Here is a 24,527-nt window from a genome sequence, read left to right on the forward strand (position 1 = left end):
TAATTTAGCATGGCCAATTCACCTAACCTGCATATCTTTGGAGAGTGGGAGGAAATCCACACAAGCATGAGAAGAACATGCTAACTCCACACAGATATGCCCAAGTTGAACCTTGGTCCCTGGCGCTCTGAGGCAGCAGTTCTGACCACCATGCTGTTCTACCTCAGCCCTAAATGGCCTACCCTGTACCCTGAGACCCCTAGGTTCTAGATACCTCTCTCCCACCCCAGCCAGAGGAAACATTATCCCTGCATCCGGTCTGTCCATGTTCTTGTGGGTTCTTAATGTTTCCCGTCATGGTGAAAAATCATTGAAATCAATGCACAGAACATTGTTTGAAAAAATATTTTTATTCATATATTTACAAAATTGGCAAAAGACCCGTACAAACATGGCTTAAAAAAACCATTACTACCACACTGTTTGATCTCTTTGTCTCAATCTGTAATTATCCCTGAACTGACATATCCACCCCACCCAGTGTAAGGGATCCGACAGCCCCATAGCAAAACCTCACTGCGTGTCCCGCTCACTCAGTCCAACGATGGCCGCAGTGTGGCGCTGTGCATACGTAGTACAGCCTCATAGCGTCCTGCAGCAAGGAGGAAGAAGGCTCTGTTCAATGAATGCTTCAAATTGGCAAGCCTTTTGTCACCAACAATGAATCACAAAACACCACTGGGCTCACGCACAGAAAGCACATTTTCCAGGCCCCCTTTTAAAGCCACAATTGTGAAAGCTGATTTGAAAATCCCCACAGTACACAAAATGAGGTCAGACAGTCCTGATCAAGGCATGTGCTCACAAGCAGTTGAAAACAGTCTGCTTTTTTGGAGAGAAACTTCCTGCTTTCAAGGTTTGAAGCTTTGAAGTTTATCTGTGTCACAAGCAGGCTTACATTAATGCTGCAAAAATCCCCTAGTTGCCACACTCCAGCACCTGCTTTGAGTACACTGAGGGAGAATTTAGCACTGAACGGCACGTCTTTTGGACCGCGGGACAAAACTGGAGCATCTGCAAGAAACCCACACAGACACAGGGAGAATATGCAGACTCCACAGAGACAGTGACCTGAGGCCAGAAATTGAACCTGGGTCCCTGGCGCTGTGAAGCAGCAGTGCTAACCACTGTGCCATCGTGCTTTTTGATACTGGGAGACACAAATTTTATACACAATATACTTTATACAACTAACTGTGAAAAACTTTTACTGCATCCCCACAACGTTTAGGTTTTTTTGCAGAGCGAGATCCAAGTTAGCCTCGGAAAACTCATTTTTGAACAGTTAAATGGATAGAGTGTAGCCTAATGCACCGTGGTGCCAGATTCCCATAACATTGTAATCCAGGGTCAAACTTGAGCTTTTCATCACCCGGGCTACTTTTCATAGTCTCACAGATTACACACAGCAAAAAAAAAACACACGCCCAGAGTAATAAGTGCTTACTCATTCTCCTATTCTCTCTGGCTACACATTCTGACTCAAGAGAGAGGCATAAGAACAGGAGAAAAGTGACAGCTACGTGCACTTTGTGGGCTAGGCAGCCCAGGGTTTCAGCGGTGGTTACAATGGCTGTTGGGGTTACAATGGCAGGTGGTTGGATAGGGGTGTTGGCAGGAATGCAATGACAAGTCACTCGTACAAAAAGATATCGTCAGCAAACAGTGCCAACACTCACTTTCAAACTTTAACATGTCCTCCTCTCCCAACTTAAAATGGAAAAAAATTGCAGTTCAGCTTTCTTTACAGAAGGACAAATGCTGACAACAAAATAATGTATCTGTTTTGTGGCCTCTAACAAGGAGACAACAGCGTACTGGTATTACTTAAGTTTTAAAGTTTATTTATCAGTGTCACAAGTTGGCTTACATTAACACTGCAATGAAGTTAATGTGAAAATTCTCTAGTCGCCATACTCCAGCGCCTGTTCGGGTACACTGAGGGAGAATTTAGTACCTAGCCAGCACATCTTTCAGACTGTGGGAGGAAACTGGAGCACCCGGACAAAATCCACGCAGACAGGGGGAGAGCGTGCAGACTCCGCACAGAATGACCCAAGCTGGGAATCAAACCCAAGTATCTGGCACTGTCGGGCAGCAGAGTGAACCACTGTAGCTGCCCACCATACAATCTCCACAGTGCAGCAGGCCATTTAGTCCATCGAGTCTGCATCAAATCTCAGACAGAGTATCTTATCCAGTACCTCTCCCCCATCCTGAGCCTGTAACCCTATACATTTACCATGGCCAAACCAGCTGACCCACACATCTTTGGACTGTGGGAGGAAACCGGAGCACCCAGAGGACACCCATGCAGACATGGGGAGAATGTTCAAACTCTACACAGACACAGATCTGGGAGTACAGGTCCACAGATCCTTAAAAATAGCAGCACATGTGGAAAAGGAGATGAAGAAAGCATATGGCATGCTTGCCTTCATTGGATGGGGTAAAGTATAAAAGTTTGCAAATTATGTTAGTTAAATAAAACGTTTGTTAGGCCACATTTGGAATACTGTGTCCAATTTTGGTCACCACACTACCAGAAGGATGTGGAGTCTTTGAAGAGAATACAGAAAAGGTTTACCAGGATGTTGCCTGGTATGGAGGGTATTAGCTATGAGGAGAGATTGAATAAACTGGGGTTGTTCTCCCTGGAAAGACAGAGGCTGAGGGGCAACCTGATAGAAGTTTATAAAATTATGAGGGGTATGGATAGGATAAACAGTTGTAAACTTTTTCCTAGGGCAGAAATGACAATTACAAGGGGTCACAAGTTCAAGGTAAGGGGGGAAACGTTCAGTGGAGATGCGCAGGGGGAAGTTCTTTTTAAACAGAGGGTGGTGGGGACCTAGAATGCACTGCCAAGTGAGGTGGTTGAAGCAGATGTTAGCCACATTTAAGACTTACCTGGATAGGCACACAAACAGACAGGGAATAGAGGGACACAGGCAGTTGGTCTGGATAAGACAACATGATCGGCGCAGGCTTGGAGGGCCAAAGGGCCTGTGCCCATGCTGTACTGTTCTTTGACAGTCACCTGGAGCTGAAATTCAACCTGGGCCCCTCACATTGTGAGGCAGCAGTGCTAAACACCGCGCTGCCTCCACTAACATCAGACTAGAAATCCTGAGACCCAAGGTAATCTCTGGGGCCTGGGTTCAAATCCCACCATGGCAGACGGTTAAATCAATAGAAATCTGGAATTAAAAGTTTAAATGATGGCCACGAAACCATTGTCAATTGTCATAAAGACCTGTCTGGCTCACTGGTGTCGCTTTAGGGAAGAAGTCTGGCCTACATGTGACTCCAGAGCCACAAAAAGTGGTTAACACTCAACCATCCTCACAGATGAGCAATAAATGCTGGGTCAGCCAGTGACGTCCAATCCCATTAATGAATAAAAACAAATTCCATCTAACATATATTTGTTGGCATAAATGGTTTGAATATATACTTTTAACATTCTGCAAAGGGTTCCAAAACTGTACCTCAGCTCTCGCACTGTGTGACTGGAAAAAGACAGCTTCCTTGTGTCCACACCTGGAACAATATTTAAAAACAACTGTGTGACGTTAGTGTACCTTTGATAGGTTTTTAAAAAAAAATTCATACCCTCAGCCTTAGGTGAGGTCATTGTCGGGAGGAAGCAAAACTGTGGGCAGGTCAGGAGTCAGAGATTTTACAGCTTTTAATTTTGTTTTGGTTGCAGTGTTAGAGGCAGTCTTTGAAGCAAGCTGGAAAGGAAGTCTCTTTCTCTCTCTCTCTCTTTTGCTTTGAAAGTTTTACCAGTTAACTGAAAGAAAGGCTGGTTGCCAGGCTGCAGTAAACACTCCGTGCTATGGGGTTTTCGGGAGCTGATCTGATGACAAGCTGCTCTGAGTTTTCAAGATCATTTGAAATCAGCATTCAACCCAAGGAACTGGATTCCAGTATCATGTGAGCTTTAGCCTGTGCAGTGATAGATCTGTTCAAAGGGTTTTGGTCACTGGATACTGGTTTGGATTGGAACATCTGATATATATTGGTTAAGGGTTAAACATTATTGTAGTTGTTTTGCTTTTGCTTGTAATTGATAAAGGTTACTGCCAATTTTCGCTCTGTGTATGTTAACTATATTCTTAAATAAACTTTGTTTGATAAAAGTTCCATAGTGGTGCTTTTGAATCACACCTGAAGTGGAATGTTTCATGCTTATCATAACCAAATTCAAGAGGCAAAACCTATGCTTCGTAAAACAGTTTGGAGCTTCTGACCTGAACTGTATATAACAGCTGCAGCAGGTTATAGGGAGACACAGACTAGTGAAACAAGCAGACAAAATGCAATCCATGATAACATGATGTGAAACATTTAGCTTGAAAGAATTAGTTGATATACGCTGAATGGTACAGTGCGAGGGGGGTGCAGGAACAGAGACACTGCCTACAAATATCTGAAGGCAGCTCGATCAATTCATGGAATCCACAGTGCAGGAGGATATCATATTGCCCATCGAGTCTGCACCAATCACAATCCCACTCAGGCCCCATCCCCTTTGCTCTATGTAGCCATCCTGCTAGTCCCCCTACACTAAGGGGCAATCCAGCATGGCTAACCCGTGCATCTTTGGAGTGTGGGAGGAAACCACAGCACCCGGAGGAAACCCACACAGACAGGGGAGAACGTGCAGACTCCACACAGACAGTGACCCAAGCCAGGAATCGAACCCGGCTGGGCTAACCAGCGTGCCATCGCGCTGCCCTAGAGAAGAACAGGGCTGTTAAAACAGTGCTGCAACGCTACTTACTTTGGGCATGGGTGGTCTTCTGTTCGAGGCAGTGTTGGATCCTGTGCCACATCAGCTATGATTTGGGTCAATTCACTGTTAAAGAGGGAAAAAAAAAATCACCTTTGTGAATACAATGTGGATGCATGGACAAAACAGTGCAATAACTCTTGCTGCAAAGTGCAACCACACAAAGCCTAGGACCAGATATCTGACATACCTGAGCACAAATTCAAAATCAAGGGACACATAACCTGTCGAGTCAGAATTAAGTCAGTTTTATAACACTTGTTTTTTTTTAAAAAATAGGACATGGGTGTCTCTGGCGGGGCCAACATTTATTGCCCATTCCTAAATGCCCCTGAGAGGGCATTTAAGAGTCAACCACATTGGTCAGATGTGGGCCAGGCCAGGACGGCAGACTTCCCTCCCTAAAGGGCATCAAGTGAACCAGGTGGGTTTTTCCGACAATCGACAATGGTTTCATGGTTATCGGTATAATCCTAATTCCAGATTTTTTTAAAGTTGAATTCAAATTCCACCATTTGCCAGGATGGGACTTGAACGAGTCCCCCTGGCATTACCCTGGGTCTCTGCATTACTAATCCAACGACAATACCACTCCGCCACCAACTTTCCTGAGCGCATGTCCCAGATATTGTGGTATTAATGACAGCAAGAAAGTCAGTAATCTGTCCCTTCTGCACTGCAAGCAGCACTGACTTGTACATGAATAGAGTAACGCAGAAGCTTCTGTCAGTGATGTCTCCTCCAGAGGATGCACTGTCGAAGCTCTCCCAGGCTGCAACCATTGAACTGCTGAGAACTTTCACTCCTGCGCTCTCGCCCTCATTATTACACACTCTGAGAACATTGCAGCATGAGGTTTAACTGGGATAAATAAATTTACTGAGCTTCAATCACTGATGTGGAGATGCTGGCATTGGAATGGGGTGGGCATAGTAAGAAGTCTCATAACACCAGGTTAAAGTCCAACAGGTTTATTTGGAATCATTAGCTTTTGGAGCGCTGCTTCTTCACCTGATGAAGGAGCGGCACTCCAAAACCTCGTGATTCCAAATAAACCTGTCGCACTTTAATTCAGTGTTGTGGGACTTTTTACTGTTTCAATTGCTAAGCACCCGCGCTGGCCCTGAGAAGCTAGTTTTATATTTGCAGAATATATTTGCACGTATTGAAAAATTTTGCTTTTAATTTGGTTTGTATTTTAGCATTCACCTCAATCCAATCAAACTAAATTAGACTGCAATCTGAATTGTTTCATAAGTGAAGAGATTTACTGCTGCCAATCTCCCGCTTTATGCTCTGTGAGAACACTTCAACACGACTGGCGACTTAGTCTGCTTCATGGAAGCTCCACAGTGCAGAAAGAGGCTATTCGGCCCATCGAGCCTGCACCAACAACAATCCCATCCAGGCCTCATCCTCGTGACCCCACAAATTTACCTTGCTAATCTTCCTGACACTTTAGCATGGTCAATCTAGCATATCTTTGGACACTAAGGGGCAATTTAGCATGGCTAATCCACCTAACTGTACATCTTTGTATTGTGGGAGGAAACTAGAGCACCTGGAGGAAACACATGGAGGCATCGAGAGAACACGCAAACTCTGTAGACAGTCAGCCACGGCTGGAATTGAACCCAGGTCCCTGGCATGTGAGGGAGCAGTACTAACCACTGTGCTGCCCTGACAGGGGGCTGGGTGTTTGAAAATCCCCTTGACTTGGGGCCGGCAATTAGGAAAACAGCGTCTCAGAGATTGGTGGGAGGCGACGTGGAGGAGTTTCCTTCGAGGGCAGCAGCAAGCACCATTTCTTCACTGCAGACCGCAAAATACAATGCAATGTCTCATAGCTCACTGAGGTCCCCTCATGACAAAGACACAGCATTGCAATATTTTACCAAATGGTCTCTGCAAAAGTAGAGTGTAGATCATGTACATTTTAAAGTGTATTCATGGGATGTGGACATCGCTGGCCAGAGCAGCATTTATTTCCCATCCCTAGTTGCCCCTTAAGGCAGTAGTGGACTTATAACAAACATAAATTCATTGATAGCCTGATCAGGCACGATGGCACAGTGGTTAGCACTGCTGCCTCACAGCACCAGGAACCCGATTTCAATTTCCAGCTTGGGTCACTGTGCGGAGTCTGCACGTTCTCCCCATGTTTGTGTGGGTTTCCTCCTACAGTCCAAAGGCGTAGAGGTTAGGTGGGTAGGCCATGCTAAATTGACCCTTAGGGTATAGGTTAGGTGGATTAGCAGGATTGGGGGAAGATGGGGGCGGGGGTGTGTGTGTGTGTGTGTGTGTGTGTGTGTGTGAGAGAGAGAGAGAGAGAATAGTGATGCTCTGTTGGAAAGTCGGTCTCGATGTTAACAGGCTGAATGGTCTCCTCCTTCACTTTTAATCTTTTTACCTCCATTTCCCCTCAAGGTGGAGTTCCCAGGTATGGAGTTCTTTGTAATTTTTAAAAATTCAGTTTACGGGATATGGGTGTCACTGGCCGTGTCAGCATATCACCAAAATGGCCTTTTCACACGTGCAAGCACGGTGACAGTGGTTAGCACTGCTGTTTCACAGCTCTAGGGACCTGGGTTCAATTCCCTGCTCGGGTCACTGTCTGTGTGGAGTCTGCACATTCTCGTGTCTGCATGAATTTCCTCCGGGTGCTCCAGTTTCCTCCCACACTCCAAAGATGTGCGGGTTAGGTTGATTGGCCATGCTAAAATTTCCCCTTAGTATCCTGAGATGTGTAGGTTAGAGGGATTAGTGGGTAAATATATACGGATATGGGGGTAGGGCCTGGGTGGGATTGTAGTCGGTGCAGGCTCGATAGACCCAATAGCATCTTTCTGACAGGAGGGTTTCTATGATTCTATGATGATTCTAAGCATTGAGCGTACAATTGTGTGTCATGTACATGTAACAAATGGGGGCAGGTGCAGGCCATTTAGCCCATCGCACCTGCTCCATCACTGATCCATCTTGGGCTTCAACTCCACTTTCCTGTCTCACTATCCCATAATTCCCAGAAACCAAAAAGCTGTCGATGTCAGTCAAGAATATATTCAGGGATGGAGCGTCCACAACCTCTGAGTGAGAGAATTCCAAAGATGCAACACCCTACGAGTGAAGACATTGCTCCTCGTCTCACACATAAATGACTGGCCCCTTATTCTGAGGCAGCGAGCCTGGGTTTTAGATTCTCTGACCAGCGGAAACAATCTCTCTGCGTCCAGTCTATCAAGCCCCCTTCAGAATCTTGTGGGTTTCAATGAGATTGTGTCTCATTCTTCTCAACTGAACCCAATTTAGTCAACCTCCTATTATAGGACTACTCCCCCCACCCCCTCCAAACCCAGGAACCAATTTAGTGAACATTCGCTGTACCATCTCCATTCTGGGTGCCATCACCATGACAACAGATGACCCTGACCTGAGTGCACATTGATGTATTGGAACTATACCTCGACTACTGCATATGGTTTGTGTCTCCGTACCCAGAGAGAGGTTATGCTTGTCTGAGGACACGTACTAACCAACTCAAGAACAGCTTCTTCCCTGTCGCTGTCAGACTTTTGAACGGACCTACCTCGCATTAAGTTGATTTTTCTCCACACCCTAGCTACGACTGTAACACTACATTCTGCACTCTCTCCTTTCCTTCTCCATGAACAGTATGCTTTGTTGGTATAGCGTGCAAGAAACAAAAGTTTTCATTGTACGCTACTACGTATGTCAATAATAAATCAAATCACTTGTCTTAAGAGAAGACTCAATGAAGATTGTTTCCTGGGGATGAGAAAGTCGGCTGATCCAAGGGTAATGGTCTCAACATTAGCAATTTGGGACTTTGACAGGGAGAATGTCTTCACATATATGTTTGTGGATCTTTAGAATTCTCCACCCCAGAGATACTCAGTCGATGAATATATTCAAGACAGAGATAGGCAGATTTGAGAGCACAGGTTCACAGGTCTCAAAGGAACAGTGATCAAAGATCATGAATAGTTGAGCAAGCTCAAGCGACGTTTTGACCTATTGTGACAATACTGTTTCTTTAAGGAATGTGTTTGTTATGCAGGATTTTTTTGTAGCCGTTCATTTCTTTATTAACAGAGTTGTTCTGTCTGTATATGGCAACTTTGTGTGGCTACTGCAGCAGCATAATTGATTTTAATTGCTACAATGTTTGTTTTAATCTAAACTAATGCAGGCTTCTATTATTTTGTTTCCCCCGGGAGGCTGGTAATGAAGCTTGATCAGGTTGATTGACAAGTAAGGCCATACGACAGGGTACAACTAGGCTTTCACAGAGAACTCATAGCAATCTGCTTTTGGGATCTTTACAGAAAGGTCGCCTTCTCTGCATCTCTTGCTCTGTCTGAATTGGAGACTGGAATCTGCCAGGAAATACTTTTTTTTCCTCAGATTCTACTGTTTGTGGGTGGAGCTTTCTCTGCAGGAGAATTAAAAGACTAGTGTCTAACTGAGTCACTCTCCAGAAAAGGCTGGAAACTAGGACAAACGTAAGCATCTTTCTGTGCTAACTGGTTCTGAAAGAAAGATTTATGTCTGTGGGGGATAAAGCTAAAATGGAACAGTAGAGATAACTAGCTGTTAAGAGCTATCTCTGGTTTCTCTTGATCCTATAAATATTTTTTAAGAGCTATACTTTGGCATGTTTAAGTATTTTCATTGGTAAAAGTTATGCTAATTCTATTATTTTCTGTGTTCTTAATAAAAAATTTTTGATAAAAGCTCCCCAGTGGGTCACTTGAATCATACCTGGAGTGAGACACCTCATGCTCACCCTAATACCAAAATCAAACGTAAAAGTTAGGGTCTTGGCTCACTTCATAACATACCTTGGAGTTTCTGATCTGGTCCTTAACACTACTCCCAATTACATTCTTACACAGCCGAGATCCAGTGGTACTGCAATCGGATCAACTCTACGCAAAGCCCAGGGCACGTGGGACCCTGACTGCGGTCAGGCAACTCAGCAGAGATCCAGACAGAACCTGGATCGGTGTGGCTCAGTCCCACAGCGAGCATTTAACAACAATGTTCAAGGGAGTGGCCAAGAATGGGATAGATCACACAAATCGCACACACGGTAATTTCAGGCTCAGCATGGTGGTGCCAGTCTTGGATTTAGCTGGAATCTCACTGGGAGGTTCAGTTACAGTTTACTGTTAGCAGCAGTTACAACAGTATTGCTGAAAGTCACACAAAGCAGACAAGTGATACTTACTCAACTTCGTGCGTGATTTTGTTGACATAGATACAGCTATTATCAGCTTCTTGTTGGTAGTCACAGTTTCGACACTGAAATGAAAACAGAGTATTTGGGTTACGCAGGCTGTCCATAAAAATCAAAGCATCAATATATTTTTTGGCATCACACAGAGTATGAAAACACCTCTACTTTCTCAGAAGACTAAGGAAATTTGGCATGTCCACAATGACTCTCACCAACTTTTACAGATGCACTATAGAAAGCATTCTTTCTGGCTGTATCACAGTTTGATATGGCTCCTGCTCTGCCCAAGAAACTACAAAAGATCATGAATGTAGACCAATCCATCACACAAACCAGCCTCCTAGCCACTGACTCTGTTTATATTTCCCACTGCCTTGGCAAAGCAGCCAGCATAATTAAGGACCCCTCACAGCCCAGGCATTCTCTCTTCCACCTTCCTCTGTCAGGAAAAGGATACAAAAATCTGAGGTCCCATACCAACCGACTCAAGAACTTCTTCCCTGCTGCCATCAGACTTTTGAATGGACTTATCTTGCATTAAGCTGATCTTTCTCTACACCCTAGCTATAACCGTAACACTACATTCTGCACTCTCCCCTTTCCTTCTCTATGAATGGTATGCTTTGTCTGTACAGTGCACAAGAAACAATACATTTCACCGTATACAAATATATGTGACAATAATAAATCAAATCAAAAATCAAAGAACGGATTGGCTAACGATAAAGGACATCCTTCTACATCTATTCAGCAGCTAACCACTATTAGCTCAGCAATGGCAAGCTACCTGTAGGATTGAGTGGGGTGACAGGTCAGACAATAGCAGCCTTGGAAAACACGATAAAGCTGAGAACATAAATCAAGCAGCTCAAATGAAAAGTCATTGACCCAAAACATCAGCGCTGTTCCTCTCCCCACAGATGCCACCAGACCTCCCAGATATTTCCAGCAATTTCTGTTTACAGGCAGTGTTTAGATGAGATCAGGTTTCAATTCCAAGTGCACAGATGATGGATACACAGTTTTGTTGTCCTGGGAGACAACGCACAAGGCTGTCTAACAAATTAGCAATGCAACACTTGGTGAATTTTACCCCTTTACTCCTGAGTGGAGACACTTGCACAAACTGGAAATTCAGCGGGTGTAGAAGCACTGATTTCAATTGCAGCTCAAGCCCAAGAAGATCTGGAGGAGTCTGTGGACCAAAAGGTTCTGCTCCGTGTGGGCTGGTGTTACACTGGGCAATGTCTTTATCGACTAGATCAATGGAGGAAGCCTTACCTTAAACATTCACTCACACCACCACTAGTAAAGGGTAAATAAGCAGGGGGCATACAGAGTTAGGATAAAGGTAGAAACCTGAGAGTGGAGTTGAGGAGAACCGTTTTCACCCAGAGCGTGGTGGGAATCTGAAACTCATTGCCTAACAGGAAGGTGGAGTCAGAAACCCTTGTAACATTTCACGAGTAGTCCAGATATTCACTTGTGCTGCCATAACCTCCAGGGCCATGGACCAAGTGTTGGAAAACTTTGTTAACAGGCATGGACGAGATGGGCCAAATAGCCTTGTTCTGTGCTATAGAATCTATGAATCTATAAATAGAAAGTACCTTTTCTGCATGGGACACTCCAGATTCATCCAATTGCCTCAGCTGGGCAGCATGATGGCACAGTGGTTAGCACTGCTGCTGCTCAGTGCTAGGGACCTGGGTTCGATTCCCGACTTAGGTCACTGAATGTGCAAAATCCACACATTCTCCCTGTGTCTGGGTGAGTTTCCTCTGGGTGCTCCCACAGTCTGAAAGACATGTTGACCTGAATAGGTGCCGGTGTGGGGCGACTAGGGGATTTTCACAGTAACTTCACTGCAGTGTTAATGTAAGCCTTACTTGTGACTAATTTTACTTTTTAACTAAGTGTATTTCGCTTTCACAAACACCTGCACCTTTTATACACAGGTGCATATTTTATCAAGAAAGACGACATAGAAGATAGGAGCAGGATGCGGCCATTTGGCCCTTCGAGCCTGCTTCACTATTCATTATGACCATGGCTGATCATCCAACCCATTAGCCTGCTTCCCACCTTGCCCTTGTATCCTTTAATTTCCTTTGCCCTACAGCTTTATCTAATTCTTTCTAGAAAACAATGTTTATTCTCAACCACTTTCTGTGGCAACGAACTCCACAAATTGATCACCCTCTGGGTGAAGAAATTTCTCATTTCAATACTGATCAGTCTACCCTGTACCCTCAGACTGTGATCCTTGGTTCTGGACAACTCCCACCACGGGGGACGTCCTTCCTGTATCCACCCTGTCTAATCCTATTAGAATTTTGTAAGTTATGAGATCCCCTCTCATTTTTATAAACTCCAGCAAATATAATCCTAACTGACTCAATCTCGCCTTGTACATCACTCCCACCATCCCAGGAATCAGAGATAGCTGGGCTCCTGCTCACAGCGCCTGTCACATGGGTGAATGTACGCAAGGATCCCACAATATTACAGTATGTTGGGCTATGGATCAAGTGCTGAAAAATGGGATAAACGCAGTCAGATCTTCATTAACAGGCATGGTAGTGATGAGCCAAATGGCCTTGTTCTGTGCTGTAAATATCTCTGAATCGGTAAAAAGAAAGTACCTTTGCTGCACGGGACACTCCAGAATCATCCAACTGCCCCAGCTATGTGTAATTCATTTTTACAAATACTTGTACAGATGCATATTTTATCAAGACAGACACAGAAAACGGAAGCAGGAGGCGGCCACGCAAGCCTGTATGGGACACTCCAAAATAATTCAATTGCCTCAGCTGGGCGGGACAGTGGTCAGCACTGCTGCCTCACAGCTCCAGGGACCCGGGTTCAATTCCCAGCTTGGGTCTGTGCGGAATCTCCTGTGTCTGCGTGGGTGTCCTCCAGGTGCTCTAGTTTCCTCCCACAGTCTGAAAGACGTGCTGGTTAGGTGCATTGGCCTAAACAGGTGCCGAAGTGTGGCGATTAGGGGATTTTCACAGTAACTTCGTTGCAGTGTAACGTAAGCCGCATGTAATGTGTGAGTAATAAACTTTAAATATTCGACCAGAGTTTCCATGATTTAATTTACTGGATCTTCTCTCTTTCGAACACAGCAACAGATACATTGCTGGGCAATGTGTTATCAACCTGAATGAACTTCAGGAAGTTGAATTTTTAACGTAAATACATTGACCCAAAAGGCGATCAACTGTGTGCGTGCACGTGTACAAGTGCATGCATGTGTGTTTAGGTGCATATATGGGACAAAAATTATGCAAGTCTTCTGCCCCCTCCCCCCCCAGCGTCAAGAAATGCATGGAGCACATCACTTGGCACACTCTGTCCTTACTCTCTTAAGCTTGAGGAACAGCACGTCACATCACCTTACCAACAATGAGTTCCAACAATTTCAGATCTTCACCTCTGTCCTCTTTCCTTCTTTGGCCAGGAGCTGTAGGCCATGAATCTGTGACGGCCCACTCACTAGCCTAGGTCACTGCCTCAGACCACTATCCACCAAACCCTGGATAAATAAATAAACTAAATAACCTTTAAACTCACCGCATAAAGCAGGATCCGATTCTCTTTATCTTCCTTTGGGTACAGCATGTTATTACTAGCAAAAGAATAAAAATATGTCAGTAAGTTTAGAAAATGACAGACTAAATGTTTACAGATATGGGTCAGAGTTCTCTGGTCTTGGACACCCCATGGCAGCTACCAGCAAGAATGGAGAACTTGGAGCTCAGCCAGATTTCCATTCACAGCGGAGGGATCGGAGAATCCCAGCTGTGAACAAGGTTGGAGAATTTGTCATATAAACATTATCCCTACTCTCTGTTCCCTGATAGTGCTACCCTACCTACTGGGTGCCTCCATTCAGATTTTTAGCAGCTGCAGAATTTTGCTTTCCAATACTATTTGCATTACCTGCTGCCCCTGTCCTAACTCACAGCGTGTCCCAGCAGGGGGCAGCAGCAGCTCCCCAGGGCTCAGTGATCTACACTGGCTCCCAGTCAAACAATGTCAGGGTTGTAAAATTCTCAACTTTGTTTCCAAATTCCTCCATGGCCTCACTCTTTCCTTTCCCTGTAACCACCTCCAGCCTCACCTCCCTTCGAGATCTCAATATTCCTCTAACTTTGGCCTCTTAATATCTTTAATTTGAATCAGAGTCATTCCAGTGCAGGCCATTCAACCCATTGAGTCTGCACTGACTGAGTATCTTACTCTGGTCCAATCGCCAAAATCCTACTTATTTATCCTGTTTTTCCAACCGACACATCTTTGGACACTAAGAGGCAATTTAGCATGGCCAGTCCACCTAATCTGCACATCTTGGGATACTAAGGGGCAATTCAGCATGGCCAGTGCACCAAACGCGCACATCTTTGAACTGTGGGAGGAAATCGAAGCACCTGGAGGAAACCCTGGTAGACATGGGGAGAATATGGCAAACTCCACACTGAAAGTCACTCGAGGCTGGAATTGAACCTGGGTCCCTGGTGCTGTGAGGCAGCCATGTTAACCATGCTGCCGCCCCTTGGTGTCAGTGGGATTAGCAGGGTAAATACACTAGGTTATGGGGCTAGATCTGAGTGGGATTGTTGTCAGTACAGACTCGATGGGCTGCAGCACTGTCTGGGCACAGGCAATACTTCTTGGGATCGTGAGGTTCTCTGTCCCAGTTTTTTTTCTGGGGGAGGCGGTGTGGAGGGGAAAGAGAGTGAGGTGGTGTTTTTAGGGTCACGGGGGGTACAGGGAGGGGGAAGGGGAGTTATGGGCAGGCAGGAGAGTATTTTAGGGAAAGGGGTTTGAGGGTCTGCTGTTTTGGGCTGTATGCGGGTCCATTACTTACGTGAAGAAAAACCGCAGCAGGCGACGGTGCAGAGGGACCTCGGGGTCCTTGTGCATGAGTCGCAAAAACCCAGCTTGCAGGTGCAGCAGGTGGTCAGGAAGGCGAATGGGATGCTGGCCTTCATAGCGAGGGGGATTGAATGTAAAAGTAGGGAGGTCTTGCTGCGGCTGTATAGGGCATTGGTGAGGCCGCAGCTGGAGTACTGTGTGCAGTTTTGGGCGCCGTACTTACGCAAGGATATTTTGGCCTTGGAGGGAGTGCAGAGGAGGTTTACTAGGCTGATGCCGGAGTTGAGGGGGTTGAGCTATGAGGAGAGGCTGAATAAATTAGGCTTGTACTCGTTAGAGTTTAGAAGAATGAGGGGAGATCTCACTGAGACGTATAAGATGATGAATGGGATGGATAGGATAGAGGTGGAGAGACTCTTCCCGCTCAGAAAGGATAGTAGGACTAGGGGGCACAGCCTCAAGATAAAGGGGGGGCGGTTTAGAACGGAGTTGAGGAGGAACTTCTTCACTCAAAGGGTGGTGAAGCTCTGGAATTCTCTGCCCGTTGAAGTGGTGGAGGCTACCTCGCTAAATATTTTTAAGACGCGGGTTGATGGGTTTTTGATGAGAGGGGATTAAGGGTTATGGGGAGAGGGCGGGAATGTGGAACTGAGTCACGACAGATCAGCCACGATCTTATTGAATGGCGCGGCAGGCTCGAAGGGCTAGTTGGCCTACTCCTGCTCCTATTTCTTATGTCATGGGGGAGGGTGAGCAGGAGTATTTAGGGGAGGATTTTGGTGGGGGGGGGTGTCTGTATCCCCTAGGGAAGGGAGGATTTTGGGGGGGGGGGGGGGGGTGTCTGTATCCCCTAGGGAAGGGAGTATTTTAGAGGGAGGGGTTTGGGGTCCATGTCAGGGGGAGAGTGGTTGGCAGGGGGGGCATTTAGGTAAGGGTTTTAGGGCAGGGGCTGTCTCTCCTAGGGAGGGGGGTACTTTAGGGAGAGGGGTTTGGGGGTCCCTGCTGTTTTAGGGTCTTCATCAGGGGGGAGGGCAGTTGACAGGAGGTATTTAGAAAGTTTGCAAGGCCCCTGCTGTTTTGCACTCTATGGGGTTTCATGTCCAGCAACGGGGTGGGAGGGGAAGGGGGGATATTGACAGGAAGGTTTTGGGGGTCCCTGTTATTCTGGGGGGGGAAGGGGTCAATGTCCCAGGGAGAGGGTGGGCAGGGGAATACTGAGGGGAGGGTTTTGGGGGTCCCTGTTGTTTTGGGTTCCCTGGGGGTGGGGGGGTGGGCAGGGGAATACTGAGGGGAGGGTTTTGGGGGTCCCTGTTGTTTTGGGTTCCCTGGGGGTGGGGGGGACAGGGGAATATTGAGGGGTGGGTTTTGGGGGTCTCTGCTGTTTTGGGTTCCACGGGGGGTGGGGGGGGGAGGTCCATGTCCTGGGTGGGTGGTGTGAGAGGGTGAGGGGAGTATTGGCAGGGGGGGGGTCTGTCTCCCCCGATGGAGTGGGGGGGGGGTTATTATTTTGACAAAGTAAAGGTTTACAGATAGAGGCTGGAATAAGATGGGGGTTTGGGGGGAGGAACGGAGTATCAGGGCCTCTGTCCCGAGGGGGGGAATATTTGGGGGTCCGTATCCCCGGGGAGACGGGATATTGGCGGTGGGGGTGTTTCTGGTGGTCTGTGTCTCATCCCCGGAGGGGGGGGGGGGGGTTATTATTCACTCTCCTCACCATTCCTGGCAGAATCGGATTCCCACGAACCCAGGCCCCGCTGTTCCCGCCTCCAGTTCCATCCCGAACCTTCCAGAACACGCTCACTGCGCACGCGCGGCGCCCACAACACGTCAGAGCCGGAGCCCCGCCCCCCCCGGTCTTGCGTCCCGCCCTTTTTCCCGCTTTAGCCCCGCCCCTGTGCCCATCACCCTCCCCCGGGCCCCAGCCCCCCAGGCCAGGCCACTGCCTGGCGCTCCGCCCCTTGGCCCCAGCCCCGCCCCCTGCCCGGCGCCCCGCCCTCTGTCCCAGCCCCGCCCCCGTCCCCGCCCCTGCCCCAGTGCCCTGCGCTTCGCCCCCTGCCCGGCGCCCCGCCCCTTGACCCCAGCCCCTCCCCCTGCCCCCAGCCCCGCCTCTTTCGCCAAAGTAAGCAGTTGCCCAACACCAGGTTAAAGTGCAACAGGTTTATTTGGCAGCACAAGCTTTTGGAGCACCACTCCTTCATCAGGTGTGTGAGGAGCTGTGTTACTGCAAGACATGCCAGATCATCGACACGGGTGCCATCAGTTCACGTGAGAACACCATCCACCAGGTACACAGTACATACTATTGCAACTCGGCCAACGTTGTCTACCTGATACGCTGCAGGAAAGGATGTCCCGAGGCATGGTACATTGGGGAGATGCTATAACAACGGATGAATGAACACCGCTCGACAATCACCAGGCAAGACTATTCTCTTCCTGTTGGGGAACACTTCAGCGGTCACGGACATTCGGCCTCTGACCTTCGGATAAGCGTTCTCCATGGCGGCCTTCACGACACACGACAGCGCAGAGTCGCTGAGCAGAGACCGATAGCCAAGTTCCGCACACATGAGGACGGCCTCAAGCGGGACCTTGGGTTCATGTCACACTATCTGTAACCCCCATGACTTGCCTAGGCTTGAAAAATCTCACTAACTATCCTGTCTGGAGACAATACACATCTCTTTAACCTGTGCTTAAAGCTCTCATTGTTTGCACCTTAAAGACTTGATTATCTGTAAAGACTCACATTCCAACCATTATTTTGTCAATTGAGTTTGTGTCTATATATGCCCTGTTTGTGAACACAACTCCCACTCACCTGAAAGATGAAAGAGCAGCGCTCCGAAATCTCATGCTACCAAACAAACCTGTTAGACGTTAACCTGGTGTTGGGAGACTTCTTACTGTGTTTACCCAAGTCCAGAGCTGGCATCTCCACATCATGGCTACCTTCTCTGGCCGCCAGACCCACAGTCCTCAAGCCTGCCCCGAGCCTCCCCAGCCCCGCCCCTCTCTCCAGCACGCCCTCCCACACCACCCCCCCCCACCCCACGTCCACAGCAGGCTGCTCTCTCTGAGGCCATTCCCCCAGCGGCAGTTTACAGTCTGTGTGATGCTAGTTGGTGATCTGACTATCCCAACTGATGGTTTAATCCATTAACAACACAGGAGGCGGTGTCCCAGCTCCTCAAACTCTTTATACAATTCATAGAACACCTACAGCCAAGAAAGGCAATTCAGCCCATCAAGTCTACACTGACACTCCATAACCCCATGTAGTTTCCTAAAACTCCATCTAACCTGCACATCTTTGGACACTAAGGGGCAATTTAACATGACCAATCCACCCTAACCTGCACATCTTTGGACAGTAAGGGACAATTTAGCATGGCCAATCCACCTAACCTACACATCTTTGGACACTTAGGGACAATTTAGCATGGCCAATCCACCTAACCTGCACATCTTTGGACACTAAGGGGCAATTTAGCATGGCCAACCCACCTCACCTGCACAGCTTTGGACACTAAAGGGCAATTTAGCATGGCCAACCCAACTAAGCCACACATTTTTGGACACTAAGGGGCAATTTAGCATGGCCAATCCACCCAACCTGCACATCTTTGGACACTTAGGGACAATTTAGCATGGCCAATCCACCTAACCTGCATATCTTTGGACACTAAGGGGTAATTTAGCATGGCCAATCCACCTAACCGGCACATCTTTGGACACTAAGGGGTAATTTAGCATGGCCAATCCACCTAACCGGCACATCTTTGGACACTAAGGGTGGAATTTTGTCCACCCAAGATCCGTGCGATCCTACCCGAGGCCAGCGGAGAATGCCATTCTTCAAGCGTTGCCCACCCCCAGAATCGGGATGGGGGTGCCGGTAAAATTCCAGCCTAGGAGGCAATTTAGCATGCCCAATCCACCTAATGTGCACGTCTTATCAGACTGTGGGAGGAAACTGGAGCACCCGTAGGAAACCCATGCAGACATGGGGAGAATGTGCAAACTCCACACAGACAGTGACCCAAGCCAGGAATCGAACCTGGGTTCCTGGTGCTGTGAGGCAGCAGTGCTAACCACTGTGCCACCATGATTATGATCAGGGAATCTCTGGGGGTTGGAATTACAGGAGGGAATTGGGGGGGGGGGGGGCGGGGTGGAAGGAGATTTCAGAGATAGGGAGGGGGCAGATGCCACAGAGGAATTTGAAAGCGAGGATGCGGTTTTGGAGTGCTTCTCCAGCAAACAACAAAACTAAATTTAGAACACTTTAAAATTTGCAGCCAATGTGACTTTTCCCAGAACAGACTTACAAAGTTTCTCAACAGGGTGTGCTTTTTTTTTGGGGGGGGTGGGGGCAGAATGTGGGGGTTGATATTGAAATTGTTGGTGCTACAAAGCCTTTAAAAGTGAACCCCACCCCATGGGCTGATAGATAAAAGTGTTCCAGTGCCCGTAATGGCTGTGTGTTCCTAATTAATGTAAGAAGTCTCACAATACCAGGTTAAAGTCCAATAGGTTTATTTGGTAGTAAAACCCACAAACTTTCAGAACGTTGTTCCTTTGTCAGGTGAGTGGGGAGTTCTGCTGACAAACAGGGCATATAAAGGCACACACTCAGTTTACAGAATACAGATTAGAATGTGAGTCTTTACAGCTGATCTGCTATTAGTAAAGTCTCACATTCTAATGGTCTTGGATACCTGTCTCTCCCCATATCTGTGTGGGTTTCAGCCGGGTGCTCTGGTTTCCTCACACAGTCCAAAGATGTGTGGGTTAGGTTGATTGGCCATGATAAATTGACCCTTAGTGTCCAAAGATGTGCAGGTTCGGGGGATTGGCCATGCTAAATTGGCCCTTAGTGTCCAAAGATGTGCAGGTTAGGTGGATTGGCCATACTAAATTGCCCATTAGTGTTCAAAGATGTACAGGTTAGGGGGATTGGCCATGCTAAATTGCCACTTCGTGTCTGAAGATGTGCAGGTTAGATGGATTGGTCATGCTAAATTGCCCCTTAGTGTACAAAGATGTGTAGGTTAGTTGGATTGACTAGGCTAAATTGGCCCTTAGTGTACAAAGATGTGCAGGTTAGGTGGATTGGCCATGCTAAATTGGCCCTTAGTGTACAAAGATGTGCAGGTTAGGTGGATTGGCCATGCTAAATTGCCCCTTAGTGTACAAAGATGTGTAGGTTAGGTAGATTGGCCATGCTAAGTTAGCCTTTGGTGTCCAAAGATGTGCAGGTTAGGTGGATTGGCCATGCTAAATTCTCCCTTATGTCCCAAGATGAGCAGATTAGGGGCATTAGGGGTAAATACGGGGATGGGGCTGGGTGGGATTGTCATTTGTGCATGCTCATTGGGCCAAATGGCTGGCTTCTGCTCTGTAGAGTTTCTATGAAATAAAGAGTTTGGAAGAAGTGTCTGTACCCACAGAATAGTGGGAATGAGGAACTTGTTACTTCAGGTAGTAACTTAGGTAAACACCCTCAGTCCTTAGGGAGTGGCAAGATAAGGATATGAGAGTGAATAGAATACTGTACTGTTAACAATCAGGTATAAAAAAAAGGATTATTCATGCTTGACTGAGCATAACGTCTGTAACAGAGAACAAAAGATCTGTTTCTGGGCCAGATTGGCTTTGTGAATGTGCCATTAAATGCAAGTACTGAGTGTCATTTTGATTTGATTAATTATTGTCACATGTATTAGCATACAGTGAAAATTATTGTTTCTTGTGCACTATACAGACAAAGCATACCATTCATAGAGAAGGAAAGTAGAGAGTGCAGAATGTAGTGTTACAGTCATAGCTTGGGTGTAGAGAAAGATCAGCTTAATGCGAGGTAGGTCCATTCAAAAGTTTGGCATGGTGATTAGCTCCGCTACCTCACAGCGTCAGGGACCAGGGTTCAATCCCTAGCTTGGATCACTGTCTGTGTGTCTGCATGTTCTCCCTGTGTCTTCATGGGTTCCCTCTGGGTGCTCTCCCCGTGTCTTCATGCGTTCCCTCCAGGTGCTCCGGTTTCCTCCCCCAAGTTCAAAGATGTGCAGGTTAGGGTGGATTGGCCAGGCTAAGTTGTCCCTTAGTGACCAAAGATGTGTGGATTAGGTGGATTGGACATGCTAAATTGCCCCTTAGTGTCCAAAGATGTGTGGATTAGGTGGATTGGACAACCTAAATTGCCTCTTGGTGTCCAAAGATGTGTGGGCTAGCTGTTTAGGCCATGCTATATTGCTCCTTAGTATCCAAAGATGTGCAAGTTAGGTGGATTGGCCATACTAAATTGACTCTGAGTGTCAGGAGATTAGCAGAATAAATATGTTGGGTTAGGGGAATAGCGTGGGGTTGTTGTCGGTACAGACACAATGGGCTGAATGGCCTCTTTCTGCACTGTGAGATTTTATGATTCTATAATTCCTACATTCTTTCCGGGATCTAGCCTGGATGGAAACCCCAGATTCGCCATTCCAGTTTCAGCATGGGCGAGGTACCGGATACACTCCGGAAATCCCTAGGAACAACGGTCAATTGACTGGACACTGCCACACACAAACCCCGGATCGAGAGATCATTGAATCTCTCCAGTGCAGGAGGAAGCCATTCGCCCCATTGAGTCTGCATTAACCCTCCGATAGAGTGTCTTACCCACATCCTCTCCCCAATCCCATCCCCATAGCCCGACATATTCACCAGCGCTAATCCACCGAACCAAGACATCTTTGGACACTAAGGGGCAATTTAGTGGATAATGTAACCTACACATATTTGGGCACTAATGGACAAAAATGGACTAATGACAAAGACCGCAAGAAGTATAGCCCATTCCATCACTCAAACTGGCCTCCCATCCATTGACTCTGTCTACACTTCCCGCTTTCTCGGCAAAGCAGCCAGCATAATCGAGGACCCATGCACCCCGGACATTGTTTCTTCCACCTTCTTCCTTCGGGGAAAAAGATACAAAAGTCTGAGGTCACGTACCAACCGACTCAAGAACAGCTTCTTTCCCGCTGCCGTCAGACTTTTGAGTGGACCTACCTCGCGCTAAGTTGATCTTTCTCTACACCCTTGCTGTGACTTTAACACTACACCCTCTCCTTTCCCTCTCCCCTATGTATCCTATGAATGGTAAGTTCTGTCTGTGTAATGTGGGGGAAACAATACTTTTCACTGTATCTCAATTCTTGTGGCAATAACACATCAGATCAAATCAATGCATCTCCTGAAGTGGTCCAGTCACATACTTAGTGACATAGCACTCCTACAATGCCTCGTGATGGTTACTTAAGTTAAAGAGGCTACATCAAGATAAGGGCCAAATTTAAGCTAGTTATCAACTTCCTCCACAGTTCAAAATTAGGTAGATTGATTGGGGTAAATTGCCCTTTAGTATCCCTGTTATGGGGGATTAATGGGGTAAATACATGAGGCTACAGGGATAGGGCCTGGGTGGGATGCTCTGTTGGAGAGTCGGCGCAGACCTGATGGGCCGAATGGCCTCCTTTTGCACTGTAAGGATTCTATGATTTTATAAACCTGCAATTTAGGGGCAATTTAGCATGGCCAATCCACCTAACCTGCACATCTTTGGACTGTGGGAGGAAACCGGAGCACCCGGAGGAAGCCCACACAGACATGGGGAGAATGTGCAAACTCCACACAGACAGTGGCCCAAGTCAGGAATTGAACCGGGGTCACTGACGCTGTGAGGCAGCGGTGCTAACCACTGTGCCACCCTGACAGCAAGAAAGAACAACACGTGGCATTGTTGTTGAATGTTTCTTTTGATTATTTAGAAGTGTGTTGCGGGGAGGTGGGGTGGGGAGGAGGAATGAAGGCTGTTCGACTGGGTGGGGCAGTCTAAGAAGTGTTGGGGGGCTGGGGGAGATCATAGGTGAGGATGGCGTGAGTGGGAGGGAGGGGAAGATTGGCACAGTGGTTAGCACTGCTGCCTCACAGCGCCAGGTTCGATTCCCAGCTTGGGTCACTGTCTGTGTGGAGTTTGCACATTCTCCCTGTGTCTGCATGGGTTTTCTCTGGTTTCCTCCCACAGTCTGAAAAACGTGCTGGTTAGGGTGTATTGACCCGAACAGGCGCCGGAGTGTGGTGACTAGGAGAATTTCACAGTAACTTCGTTGCAGTGTTAACGTAAACCTTCCTTATGACACTAATAAACAAACTTTTACTTTAATCATACAATGCGACCTCGAGGCATAAAGTAGGCAACTCCATCGTCACTTTAGTGTGCATCAACTGCTACTGCCTGGAAGGTGGTTAAATGGGACCCTATATTTTGAATTCCTCCCTTGTACTTATCCTCCCTCAATATAGAAGCTACTTTGGACACCGTGGTGAAGCACAGAAATACTACAGTACAGAAGGAGGCCATTCAGCCCATCTAGTCTGCACCGACCACAATCCCACCCAGGCCCTACCCCCATATCCCTACATATTTACCCACTAATCGCTCTAACCTACACATCTCAGGGACACTAAGGGGCAATTTTTTAGCATGTGCCAATCAACCTAACCCGCACATCTTTGGACTGTGGGAGGAAACTGGAGCACCCGGAGGAAATCCGCACAGACACGAGGAGAATGTGCAAACTCCGCACACAGACAGTGACCCGAGCCGGGAATCGAACCTGGCACCCTGGAGCTGTGAAGCAAGCAGTGCTAACCACTGTGCTACCGTGCCGCCCATTAGCAGGAAAATGTTGACTTGGTGTAACTTAACATTCGTAACATTAATTAGCTGGGAATGTGGGCTGGATTCGACTCACCAGGAAGTGTGCATTTATTAGGCAACATTGTAGTTTCCTGAATTCCTTCCAGTAAAATATGTTGTAGTTCGGTTCAAAATGAGGACAATAGGAGGCCGTCTAGTTCCTCCAGTTCCTTCCACGCTTCAACAAGTCTTTAACTTTCTTTTAGCTGGGCATCACTGGCAGAGATTACAGCACGTGTTTCCCACTCCCACTGATTGCCCCTGAACCGAGTAGCATTTCAGAGGGTCCGGAGTCACGTGTAGGCCAGACCATAAGAAAATAAGAAATAGGAGCATCTAGCCCTTCGAGCCTGCCCCGCCATTCAATAAGATCATGGCTGATCTGTCGTGGCTCAGTTCCACATTCCCGCCCTCTCCCCATAACCCTTAATCCCCTCGCTTATCAAAAACCCATCAACCCGCGTCTTAAAAATATTTAGCGAGGCAGCCTCCACCACCTCAACGGGCAGAGAATTCCAGAGATTCACCACCCTTTGAGTGAAGACTGGGTGAGGGTGGCAGATTTCCTCCCCGAAAAGGGACGTTAGTGAACCAGATGGGTTTTTCGAGGTCACCGCAACGGGTGGCACAGTGGGTTGACCGCGGTAAATGGATGGGATTATGGAGCTAGGACAGTGGGGAGGGCCTGCGTATAATATCTTTTAGGGAGTCGGTGTGTATTTGATGGGCTGAATGGGAGTCTGTGGAGAGGGGGGAGGGGCAAGACCTTAAAGAAAATGACCCCATGGCTTTTCCTCACTGGACTTTACTGTGCTGGAGATGAACTATCTGAA

The 24,527-nt window shown here is 47.2% G+C and overlaps 1 protein-coding gene across 1 annotated transcript; it reads right to left on the reverse strand.

Moving 5' to 3' along the window:
• Positions 1-339: 339 nt before the first annotated feature.
• On the reverse strand, positions 340-16,764 carry polr2i (RNA polymerase II subunit I). Its single transcript, XM_080218165.1, has 6 exons — positions 16,660-16,764; positions 13,641-13,695; positions 10,050-10,123; positions 4,790-4,864; positions 3,492-3,543; positions 340-592 (listed from the first exon to the last, which is right to left on the reverse strand). The coding sequence occupies exons 1-6, from the start codon at positions 16,719-16,721 to the stop codon at positions 530-532; spliced, it is 381 nt and encodes a 126-aa protein (XP_080074291.1). The 5' UTR covers positions 16,722-16,764; the 3' UTR covers positions 340-529.
• Positions 16,765-24,527: the final 7,763 nt, after the last annotated feature.

This window comes from Carcharhinus amblyrhynchos, unplaced genomic scaffold (assembly GCF_965287045.1).
Source record: "Carcharhinus amblyrhynchos unplaced genomic scaffold, sCarAmb.v2.hapA scaffold_37, whole genome shotgun sequence".
Lineage (NCBI taxonomy): Eukaryota > Metazoa > Chordata > Chondrichthyes > Carcharhiniformes > Carcharhinidae > Carcharhinus > Carcharhinus amblyrhynchos.